This window comes from Phyllobates terribilis, unplaced genomic scaffold (assembly GCF_046119375.1).
Source record: "Phyllobates terribilis strain yellow unplaced genomic scaffold, ASM4611937v1 Scaffold_7__3_contigs__length_470593459, whole genome shotgun sequence".
Classification (NCBI taxonomy): Eukaryota; Metazoa; Chordata; class Amphibia; order Anura; family Dendrobatidae; genus Phyllobates; species Phyllobates terribilis.
Window position 1 is genome coordinate 221,547,530 of NW_027362767.1, and position 12,743 is coordinate 221,560,272.

General features: G+C 43.5%; 1 protein-coding gene across 5 annotated transcripts in view; it reads right to left on the reverse strand.

Moving 5' to 3' along the window:
- Nucleotides 1–8,942: 8,942 nt before the first annotated feature.
- The window catches only part of STRBP (spermatid perinuclear RNA binding protein), a 140,436-nt gene continuing 136,635 nt past the window's right edge, over nucleotides 8,943–12,743 (reverse strand). For all 5 annotated transcript variants that reach the window (XM_073639752.1, XM_073639748.1, XM_073639749.1 and 2 more), the window contains one exon: nucleotides 8,943–9,442. In XM_073639752.1, coding sequence (XP_073495853.1) covers nucleotides 9,366–9,442 — 77 coding nt within the window. In that variant the 3' untranslated portion in view covers nucleotides 8,943–9,365. The remainder of the gene's footprint in view (nucleotides 9,443–12,743) is intronic.

The window sequence follows — 12,743 nt, forward strand, 5'->3', positions numbered from 1 at the left end:
GGACTATGTGGGCCCATTATACTGTATGGAGGACTGTAGAGCCCATTATACTGTATGGAGGACTATATGGGGCCTATTATACTGTATGGCGGACTATGTGGGGCCATTATACTGTATGGAGGACTATGTAGGGCCCATTATACTGTATGGAGGACTATGTGGGGCCCATTATATTGTATGGAGGATTATGTGGGGCCCATTATTCTGTATGGAGGACTATGTGGGGCCATTATACTGTATGGAGAACTATGTAGACCCCATTCTTCTGTATGGAGGACTATGTGGACCCCATTCTTCTGTATGGAGGACTATGTGGGGCCATTATTCTGTATGGAGGACTATGTGGGGCCATTATACTGTATGGAGGACTATGTGGGGCCCATTATACTGTATGGAGGACTATGTGGGCCCATTATACTGTATGGAGGACTATGTGGGGCCCATTATACTGTATGGAGGACTATGTGGGGCCCATTATACTGTATGGAGGACTATGTGGGGCCCATTATACTGTATGGAGGACTATGTGGGGCCCATTATACTGTATGGAGGACTATGTGGGGCCAATTATACTGTATGGAGGACTATGTGGGGCCCATTCTTCTGTATGGAGGACTATGTGGGCCCATTATACTGTATGGAGGACTGTGGGGCCCATTATACTGTATGGAGGACTATGTGGGGCCTATTATACTGTATGGAGGACTATCTGGGGCCATTATACTGTATGGAGGACTGTGGGGCCCATTATACTGTATGGAGGACTTTGTGGGGCCATTATACTGTTTGGAGGACTATGTGCGGCCTATTATACTGTATGGAGGACTATGTGGGGCCTATTATACTGTATGGAGGACTATGTGGGGCCTTTTATACTGTATGGAGGACTGTGGGGCCATTATACTGTATGGAGGACTGTGGGGCCCATTATACTGTATGGAGGACTATGTGGGGCCTATTATAGTGTATGAAGGGCTATGTGGAGCCCATTCTTCTGTATGGAGCACTATGTGGGGCCATTATACTGTATGGAGGACTATGTGGGGCCCATTATACTGTATGGAGGACTATGTGGGGCCATTATACTGTATGGAGGACTATGTGGGGCCATTATACTGTATGGAGGACTATGTGGGGCCATTATACTGTATGGAGGACTATGTGGGGCCCATTATACTGTGTGGAGGACTATGTGGGGCCCATTATTCTGTATGGAGGACTATGTGGGGCCATTATACTGTATGGAGGACTATGTGGGGCCCATTCTTCTGTATGAAGCACTATGTGGGGCCCATTCTTCTGTATGGAGCACTATGTGGTTCCCATTCTTCTGTATGGAGCACTATGTGGGGTCCATTCTTCTGTATGGAGCACTATGTGGGGTCCATTCTTCTGTATGGAGGACTATGTGGGGCCCATTATACTGTATGGAGCACTATGTGGGGCCTATTATACTGTATGGAGGACTATGTGGGCCCATTATACTGTATGGAGGACTGTGGGGCCCATTATACTGTATGGAGGACTATATGGGACCTATTATACTGTATGGAGGACTATGTGGGGCCATTATACTGTATGGAGGACTATGTAGGGCCCATTATACTGTATGGAGGACTATGTGGGGCCATTATACTGTATGGAGGACTATGTGGGGCCATTATAATGTATGGAGGACTATGTGGGGCCATTATAATGTATGGAGCTCTATGTGGAGCCCATTCTTCTGTATGGAGCACTATGTGGGTTCATTCTTCTGTATGGAGGACTATGTGGGGCCCATTATACTGTATGGAGGATTATGTGAGGCCTATTATACTGCATGGAGAACTATGTGGACTCCATTCTTCTGTATGGAGGACTATGTGGAGCCCATTATACTGAATGGAGGACTATGTGGGGCCATTATTCTGTATGGAGGACTATGTGGGGCCATTATACTGTATGGAGGACTATGTGGGGCCATTATACTGTATGGAGGACTATGTGGGGCCTATTATTCTGCATGGAGGACTATGTGGGGCCCATTATAATACTGTATGGAGGACTATGTAGGCCCCATTATTCTGTATGGAGGACTATGTGGGGCCTATTATACTGTATGGAGGACTATGTGGGGCCATTATACTGTATGGAGGACTGTGGGGCCATTATACTGTATGGAGGACTATGTGGGGCCTATTATACTGTATGGAGGAATATGTGGGGCCTATTATACTGTATGGAGGACTATGTGGGGCCATTATAATGTATGGAGCACTATGTGGGGCCCATTATACTGTGTGGAGGACTATGTGGGACCCATTTTTCTGTATGGAGGACTATGTGGGGCCATTATACTGTATGTAGGACTATGTGGGGCCCATTCTTCTGTATGGAGCACTATGTGGGGCCCATTCTTCTGTATGGAGCACTATGTGGGGCCCATTCTTCTGTATGGAGCACTATGTGGTTCCCATTCTTCTGTATGGAGGACTATGTGGGGCCTATTATACTGTATGGAGGACTATCTGGGGCCATTATATTGTATGGAGGACTTTGTGGGGCCATTATACTGTATGGAGGACTATGTGGGGCCATTATACTGTATGGAGGACTATGTGGGGCCTATTATACTGTATGGAGGACTATGTGGGGCCATTATACTGTATGGAGGACTGTGGGGCCATTATACTGTATGGAGGACTGTGGGGCCCATTATACTGTATGGAGGACTATGTGGGGCCATTATACTGTATGGAGGACTATGTGGGGCCGTTATAATGTATGGAGCACTATGTGGGGCCCATTATACTGTGTGGAGGACTATGTGGGGCCCATTATTCTGTATGGAGGACTATGTGGGGCCATTATACTGTATGGAGGACTATGTGGGGCCCATTCTTCTGTATGAAGCACTTTGTGGGGCCCATTCTTCTGTATGGAGCACTATGTGGTTCCCATTCTTCTGTATGGAGCACTATGTGGTTCCCATTCTTCTGTATGGAGCACTATGTGGGGTCCATTCTTCTGTATGGAGGACTATGTGGGGCCTATTATACTGTATGGAGGACTATGTGGGCCCATTATACTGTATGGAGGACTATGTGGGGCCCATTATACTGTATGGAGGACTATGTGGGGCCCATTATACTGTATGGAGGACTATGTGGGGCCAATTATACTGTATGGAGGACTATGTGGGGCCCATTATACTGTATGGAGGACTGTGGGGCCCATTATACTGTATGGAGGACTATGTGGGGCCTATTATACTGTATGGAGGACTATCTGGGGCCATTATACTGTATGGAGGACTGTGGGGCCATTATACTGTATGGAGGACTATGTGGGGCCATTATACTGTATGGAGGACTAGGTGGGCCCATTATACTGTATGGAGGACTAGGTGGGGCCATTATAATGTATGGAGCACTATGTGGGGCCCATTATACTGTGTGGAGGACTATGTGGGGCCCATTATTGTGTATGGAGGACTATGTGGGGCCATTATACTGTATGGAGGACTATGTGGGGCCCATTCTTCTGTATGAAGCACTATGTGGGGCCCATTCTTCTGTATGGAGCACTATGTGGGGCCCATTCTTCTGTATGGAGCACTATATGGTTCCCATTGTTCTGTATGGAGCACTATGTGGGGTCCATTCTTGTGTATGGAGGACTATGTGGGGCCATTATACTGTATGGAGGACTATGTGGGGCCATTATTCTGTATGGAGGACTATGTGGGGCCCATTATTCTGTATGGAGGACTATGTGGGCCCATTATACTGTATGGAGCACTATGTGGGGCCTATTATACTGTATGGAGGACTATGTGGGCCCATTATACTGTATGGAGGACTGTGGGGCCCATTATACTGTATGGAGGACTATATGGGGCCTATTATACTGTATGGTGGACTATGTGGGGCCATTATACTGTATGGAGGACTATGTGGGGCCCATTATACTGTATGGAGGATTATGTGGGGCCCATTATTCTGTATGGAGGACTATGTGGGGCCATTATACTGAATGGAGGACTATGTGGGGCCATTATTCTGTATTGAGGACTATGTGGGGCCATTATTCTGTATGGAGGACTATGTGGGGCCATTATTCTGTATGGAGGACTATGTGGGGCCCATTATTCTGTATGGAGGACTATGTGGGGCCCATTATTCTGTATGGAGGACTATGTGGGGCCATTATACTGTATGGAGGACTATGTGGGGCCCATTATACTGTATGGAGGACTATGTGGGCCCATTATACTGTATGGAGGACTATGTGGGCCCATTATTCTGTATGGAGGACTATGTGGGCCCATTATACTGTATGGAGGACTGTGGGGCCCATTATACTGTATGGAGGACTATATGGGGCCTATTATACTGTATGGTGGACTATGTGGGGCCATTATACTGTTTGGAGGACTATGTAGGGCCCATTATATTGTATGGAGGACTATGTGGGGCCCATTATACTGTATGGAGGATTATGTGGGGCCCATTATTCTGTATGGAGGACTATGTGGGGCCATTATACTGTATGGAGAACTATGTGGACCCCATTCTTCTGTATGGAGGACTATGTGGGGCCCATTATTCTGTATGGAGGACTATGTGGGGCCCATTATACTGTATGGAGGACTATGTGGGGCCCATTATACTGTATGGAGGACTATGTGGGCCCATTATACTGTATGGAGGACTATGTGGGCCCATTATACTGTATGGAGGACTATGTGGGGCCATTATACTGTATGGAGGACTATGTGGGGCCCATTATACTGTATGGAGGACTATGTGGGCCCATTATACTGTATGGAGGACTATGTGGGCCCATTATTCTGTATGGAGGACTATGTGGGGTCTATTATACTGTATGGAGGACTATGTGGGGACCATTATTCTGTATGTAGAGCTGTGTGGGGATTACAGTTGGAGAATTATACTGTGATGAGGCCATCATTCTTTGTTGGGGGATTGAAGGAGGGGGTACAGTAGTCGTCATCCTGTGTGTGGCAATATCATATTCTAAGATCTGTTCATTAAAATGTACTTTGTTCATGGCACAACCCCGTTAAGTTTGTTTCCATATGACGTGTGTCATGTCATTACATATATCATGGTTATATTTTCTGATAAGATAAAACGTCCTCAATTGTAGACATTTTATTTAATAAATATCAAGGTTAGCCCGAGACTTTCTCCAAGCTTTTGATTTTGTCCCTCTGTGTATTTGGGTTTGACATCCCTACTTTAAAGGGATAATGGTTAAAGAGGTCTTCTGGAGTTCATACCTCAGGCCAGAGCAATTTTTTGGGGGCACAATCTTGAACTCCACAATATAATATTATGACGGGTGTATATATAATGTAGATGTATCATTAACTACTTGTCTGTCATTGATCTGCTCAGTGACGAGGAATAACGTCCACATCTGTCTGCATGCAGAGCACGTCCAGAGAGCAATTATGGAGGACACTTTAGCCCGGTCTTCTACATTTCCAGGAATACCGCAGATGCTACAAGATCAGGTAGGGTTGTAATGATTGGATTATTCTCTTTAATTTGAAACCTTTCCATCAGTAATAGAGAAACCATCAAGCGAAACGTGATCGAATCCACAAATGAAGAGCGCAAGGTTCATAAAGCCTGTAGGAGGGGGGAAACCTTCTGCGCCGCAGAATAGGCCGCTTCTCTGCAGCAACTCGCCAGCGGCTGAACAGCTACTGTGTGTAATGAAGACATTATGGAAGTCAGCGAGCCGCACACGGAGCATGAGCCTGTTTTCCCCGAGCTTTCAAAACATTAGCTCCCATTAACCCGCTACTACAGAATATAGACAAAAGCCTCCTGCCCTAGGTAATGAATATTTTAGGCACACGATCTATAGCATCGATCAGCAGAACCCAGTATTTTAATGCAGTGAACAGATGCGAGCAGAGGGGTTTGCCAGATGTTCCCGCGGCGCCCTGCAGTGTCACATCTGTAATTCTATACATTTCCTGCTAATTCTATGTGTAATGATGAACTACAAATGTTCCAGTTAAATACCCCAAATGATATGGCTGGACGAACCGGCACAACACCAGTCTGTGGATGCTATAGGTTTATTATGCTGGAGATACCATGCTGTATGTATATACAATCCTTCTGTTCATAGAGCATTTCCAGATGTGGAGGAGATGAGGCGCTTGGTTAAATCTAATGTAAATTCACACGTCGTACATTTTGATAGAATTGTTTGACTACTATGGACCATATCAGAAAGCCAGAAATCTGAAGCGGTACGCCTGCCGCAAGGTCATCAATGGTGTTTAATATTAATTTATACGTGATCCCTAGCTGCAGAATAGATAATTGTATGAGCACTGGGGGTCCGGCTGCTGAAACCACCTCTGATCCCAAGTCAAATGTGTGAATGGAGCAGGTGTGACCACTGCTAAATTAAGTGGTGGTCACCCATGCTCAGTACCACTTCACACAGAGGATAGTGACCCCTGTTCTTGTGATTGGTGGTAGGTCCCATCTTTCTGACCCTGTAATCCTATGGATTACTGATAGATGATGTTAATGGCACAACCCCTTTAATCGTAAATTATCAAGCTCCCTGCAGCCACCACTAGAGGGAGCACAGAAGCTTGCCGCATACTGTTTTTTGGCTCCTTTGTCTAATGTTTCCTGCATGGAACTAACATATATTATCTTTTATATCTACGTCCATGCAAAGAATCTGGAGATCAGAATCGGAAAGGGCTCCAAATATTAAAAACAATATATATTGGGAAATTACAAACCCAATCAGTTAAATAAATGTATATGTTGTTCTTAGATGGTCATTCACTTTAGGATCTTTCACCAATTTTTACATGATGAAGTGGCTGAAGATCTGAATAAAAACGTATATATTTTTTTCATTTCTCATCTCTGTTGCAGACATATTCGCGTGTAAAGTTTATATGCTTATTTCCACCACACTGAGGCGCTAACTGATTTTTCCCTGGGAGGTGTTTACTTTTTCTCCTGCAGGACGTTGTCCAATCATAAGCAAGCAGCGTCGTACTAGCTGGAGGTGGAGAGAGAACTCACCCAGAGAAGGTCAGATCCTGCTTTCTCTGTGTGATGTGGTAAGACATGTGTTTAACCCGGTCAGACAGATCTCATTACTGGCGATTTACTATAATTAAAAGTGCAGGGAGAGGACAGCTGCGATGTAGTCACATTACATACACCGCTCTACATGTATCCTAGGGGAATAATGCTCTGGTACCTGGATATATAGCAATGTATGTGACACTCTGCAGCTCTAATCTCACAGCACTGACAGTGAAGGGGGAGGAGAGCAGACCCGTGTGATTACTTACGCCGATCAGCATCTATGCAAGACACACAGCTCAGCTCTCCTCACTAGGTCATTACATACACCGCTCTGCATTATTTGTGATTACAAGTGCGTGGAGAAGAACGGAGCTGAGCATCTGGGATCGATGCAGAGTTGTGTATGTAATGATACACAGCTCTGCTCTCCTCCTCCTGTACTTGTAATCATAGAAAGTGTCATCGGCAGTGATATCTGTGTTGACCTGCTTAGACACATCAGTCTTACCACATCACACGGAGAAAGCCTGGTCTAACTTTCTCTGGGAGTTGTTTTTCTTTTTCCCCTCTATGATGCTGCCTGATTATGATTGGGTAACGTCATGCAGACAAAAAAAAGTAAGTTCCCACAGAGAAGATTCTCTGCTAACACCTCAGTTTTTATTCAGAGCTTCAGGCACTTCATCATGATATGGCCAGTTTAGCATGTACAAAATGGTGAAAGGTCCTTTCTTAAGCCATAATACGGAGAGAGAATGAGTGTGTAATGAGACTGGAAACCCTTTTTAAAGGACTCTTCTAGGCCTGATGAGGAGGCGCACGGTACAGACTCGAAGAACATCAAGAAAGTAAGTTCAGCACAACACAGTGTATCAGACGTGCCGACAATAGTCCTGTAAAGGGTAAGTTTCCTATACAGAATTCCGATTCCCCAGCTCGGTCTCTTCTCTTATACAATGATGATGGTTTTTATATGAACACAGGTTTTATTCTTGTCTCCTGCGTCATAGAACATCCATTAAAGGCTTACAAGGCCGGCATGGGAAACCAGATTTCCTCACAAAAGAACCCCGGCGCTGTCTCCCTGTCCAGCTTTGAGTTTGCCATTGAATAGATATAATATTGGGGTAACCTGTTCTTAGGGCGTTGCTTTATGACGCCTTCATCTAGGTAAAGAGCAGCGTGGGCTTTAATGAAATGAAACAAGTTTATGTATCCCCCCCCCCCCCCCGCCATACTAAAACGACTTGTCATTTACATATTATAATGATATGGAAATGTACCCGTAACTTTAATGTGGGAGTAGTGAATCCTGCTGTAACCTCAGATGGGACTACAAACGGTAGACTTCACTTATGGGAATTGATTATTGTGCTGGTACTTCCAGCTGAGGTAGAGGAGAAAGCACGGTATCTGGGAATATGTGTGCAACATGTAAGATCAGGACAGCAGACTGTCAGTCACTACATGTCTCACACTGGTAACTCCCTATTTTAGTTACAATAAGTTCTGGAGGCAGATTCTCAGGGAGATCTATGTCCGGCCCATAGATCTTAACACCTCATTTATGTATTGATAAAATGTGGATTTCTTGGGAATAAGACATCGGATCACATATCAAGGTATAATTTTATTCAGCTTTCTATGACTTGTATGCCCATATAGGTGGCTTAGAGGAAGGTTGATCTATACGGTGTCATAGATATTTTCTTCATGTCCGATATGAGACATAACATAGATTATTCTACGCCGGCAGGAGATAAAAGGTGAGAGGTGTAGAGTGTTAATGTTGGGACCTTTCGTACCATTTCCATTTGACCCTAAGATAAAAAGTAAAAGCAGGCGACTCTGTACAACTTTTAGGACAAAACATTTTATTTTGTTATCAGTTTAATATCGTACATCCTTCACAAATGTATTTATTAATTTTACAGTCTCTTTCTTCATTTTAAAAGTTCTGTATTTCGTCATCTACATCTTCCCTAGGACAGAAGGCTTCCTACCTCCGTGGCCAGATAAGACTTTCTATACATGGCTGTGCCTACTGGCAGTAAAAGACTTAAGTTATCTGTAAATGAGGTAACATTTCACAGTACAATTTTCTTCAAGTTTTAAAGAACTAAATTTTGCTTTTTTTTTTTTTATGTTTGTTTTTCTTTTTTTGTTAAAATAAAAAAAGTAGGAAAAAAAGGGTCTTTACAAAGAAAAATCCCACGGTCAAAGAAAATAAGCTCCATCTCCGACATTCTGGACACTGTCCGGTCCAATGTGTGTGTGTTAAAAAAAGGAGTAGTGGGGAACTGGATATGCTGGAAACTTCATAACTGGTAATAGAACCATCCTCTTGGGGATACCTGAAAATAAATAATACCACAGTAAGTACACCGGCCTCATACCGCTCACAGCGCCACAGCCAAGACTTGTAAAGGGCATAGCTATTTTAGACTATAATTTCCTGTACTTTTTGGAAGAGTTTTCAGCAGTTTCCTTATCATCAGTGTCAGGATTACAACCCTATATATTGGGGCACCTTCCCACGATCAGTGTTTATTCAGACTTTCATGCAGCTGAATTTCCACATGAATCCCGCACCTCCGCTCCCTTGCGCTTTTGTCTCTCTTTGGTATGTTAGATTAGACTTGGAAATATATATATATATATATAGGATAGATAGATACTGTATAATCAGCGCTTTGTGTAGTTTACTGTACATGGATTAACTTAATAAATGGAAAAAAAAAGAAATGGGATCCCCCTTATTTTCGATAACCAGCCAAGGTAAAGCAGACAGCTGTAGGGTTATATTATCAGGCTCTGACGGTCCCTGGTTATTGGGCCTAAAAATACAAACCTGCAGCCGCCTCAGAAGTGGCGCATCACATTAGATGCGCTTTGCCCGTCACTTTCCGATTGCCCTGGTGCGGTGGCAATTGGCGTAATGGTAGTTGGGGTTCAAGACAGCTGTGATTTATCATAAATCACAGCTGTCATCAAGTCCTGGGGTTAATAATGGAGGTGTCTATCAGAAACCTCCATTACTAACCCGGTAATAAAAAAAAACACAGAAAAAAAACACTTTTTGAATAAAGACTCCCCCACACTATCCCTCGTTTACCAATTTACTGAAAAAAAAAATCCCATGCAGGTCCAAAATAATCCACTGCATCAGATGTAGCCCAGAACAGGATACCTCGCTGAGAGCAGCGGGCGCCGGCGACTATGATGAGCGTTGTTGTGAGCACCCGATGCTGGTGAATAGCGGTCACTTTACTGCTATTCACAGTCGCCGGATTTGGGGAACGTGGACTACATTTGGAGCTTTGTGGGACCTTTGAGTAATTGGTGAAGGAGGGACGGTCTCTTGGATTTATTTCGGTCTTTTTGAGGTATCCTTTTCTGGACTTTTTCTGATTCGATGGATTACATCGGAGCTGCATGGGATTTTTTTTCTCCATTAGTTGGTAAACAAGGGATAGTATGGGGGAGTCTTTATTCAAATAAAGTATTTTCTGTGTATGTCTTTATTTTTTTTTATTACAAGGTTAGTAATGGGGGGGGGGGGGGGTCTGATAGACACCTCTCCATTACTAACCCCAGGGCTTGATGACCGCTACAGGTGCTTCTCACAAAATTAGAATATCATCAAAAAGTTAATTTATTTTAGTTCTTCAAGACAAAAAGTGAAACTGATATATTATATAGAGTCATTACAAACAGAATGATCTATTTCAACTGTTTATTTCAGTTAATGTTGATGATTATGGCTTACAGCCAATGAAGACACAAAAGCCATTATCTCAGTAAATTGGAATAATTAACAAAAAACACCTGCAAAGGCGTTTAAAAAGGTCCCTTAGTCTGTTTCAGTAGGCTCCACAATCATGGGGAAGACTGCTGACTTGACAGATGTCCAGAAGGCAGTCACTGACACACTCCACAAGGTCCCAGAGTCTGGAGGAAGAGTGGAGAGGCCACAATCCAAGCTGCTGGAGGTCTAGTGTGAAGTTTCCACAATCAGTGATGGTTTGGGGAGCCATGTCATCTGCTGGTGTAGGTCCACTGTGTTTTATCAAGACCAAAGTCAGCGCAGCCGTCTACCAGGACATTTTACAGCACTTCATGCTTCCCTCTGCCGACAAGCTTTTTGGAGATGGAAATGTCATTCTCCAGCAGGACTTGGCCCCTGTCCACACTGCCAAAAATACCAATACCTGGTTTACACACAACAGTATCACTGTGCTTGATTGGCAGCAAACTCGCCTGACCTTAACCCCATAGAGAATCTATTATAGAGAATCTATGGGGTATTGTCAAGAGGAGGATGAGAGACCCCAGACCCAACAATGCAGACGAGCTGAAGGCTGCTATCAAAGCCACCTGGGCTTCCATAACACCTCAGCAGGGCCACAGGCTGATCGCCTCCATGCCACATTGCCGCATTGATGCAGTAATTGATGCACAAGGAGCCCGACCAAGTATTGAGGGCAGACACTCAACAGACATTTCAGTAGGACAATATTTCGGATTTAAAAAACATTTTTCAAGCTGTTGTTATAAAGTATTCTAATTTACTGAGATAATGACTTTTGTGTTTTCATTGGCTGTAAGCCATAATCATCAACATTAACAGAAATAACCACGTGAAATAGATCACTCTGTGTGTAATGACTCGATATAATAGATCACTCTGTGTGTAATGACTCTATATAATAGATCCCTCTGTGTGTAATGACTCTATATAATAGATCCCTCTGCGTTTAATGACTCTATATAATAGATCCCTCTGCGTTTAATGACTCTATATAATAGATCCCTCTGCGTGTAATGACTCTATATAATAGATCCCTCTGCGTGTAATGACTCTATATAATAGATCCCTCTGCGTGTAATGACTCTATATAATAGATCCCCCTGCGTGTAATGACTCTATATAATAGATCCCTCTGCGTGTAATGACTCTATATAATAGATCCCTCTGCGTGTAATGACTCTATATAATAGATCCCTCTGCGTGTGATGACTCTATATAATAGATCCCTCTGCGTGTGATGACTCTATATAATAGATCCCTCTGCGTGTAATGACTCTATATAATAGATCCCCCTGCGTGTAATGACTCTATATAATAGATCCCTCTGCGTGTAATGACTCTATATAATAGATCCCTCTGCGTGTAATGACTCTATATAATAGATCCCTCTGCGTGTAATGACTCTATATAATAGATCCCTCTGTGTGTAATGACTCTATATAATAGATCCCTCTGTGTGTAATGACTCTATATAATAGATCCCTCTGTGTGTAATGACTCTATATAATAGATCCCTCTGCGTGTAATGACTCTATATAATAGATCCCTCTGTGTGTAATGACTCTATATAATAGATCCCTCTGTGTGTAATGACTCTATATAATATAGGAGTTTCACTTTTTGTATTGAAGAACTGAAATAAATTAACTTTTTGATGATATTCTAATTTAGTGAGATGCGCCTGTATGTCTGACGAATCACAGCTGTCATCACCCCTGATACCATTACCCCGATTGTCTCTGCACCGAGCAAAGCGCCGGAAGTGTGGCATCTATTGTGATGCACCCGTTGTGGTCTGGGACGGGCCCAATAACCAGGGAGCTTCCCAGCCTGACAATATAAGC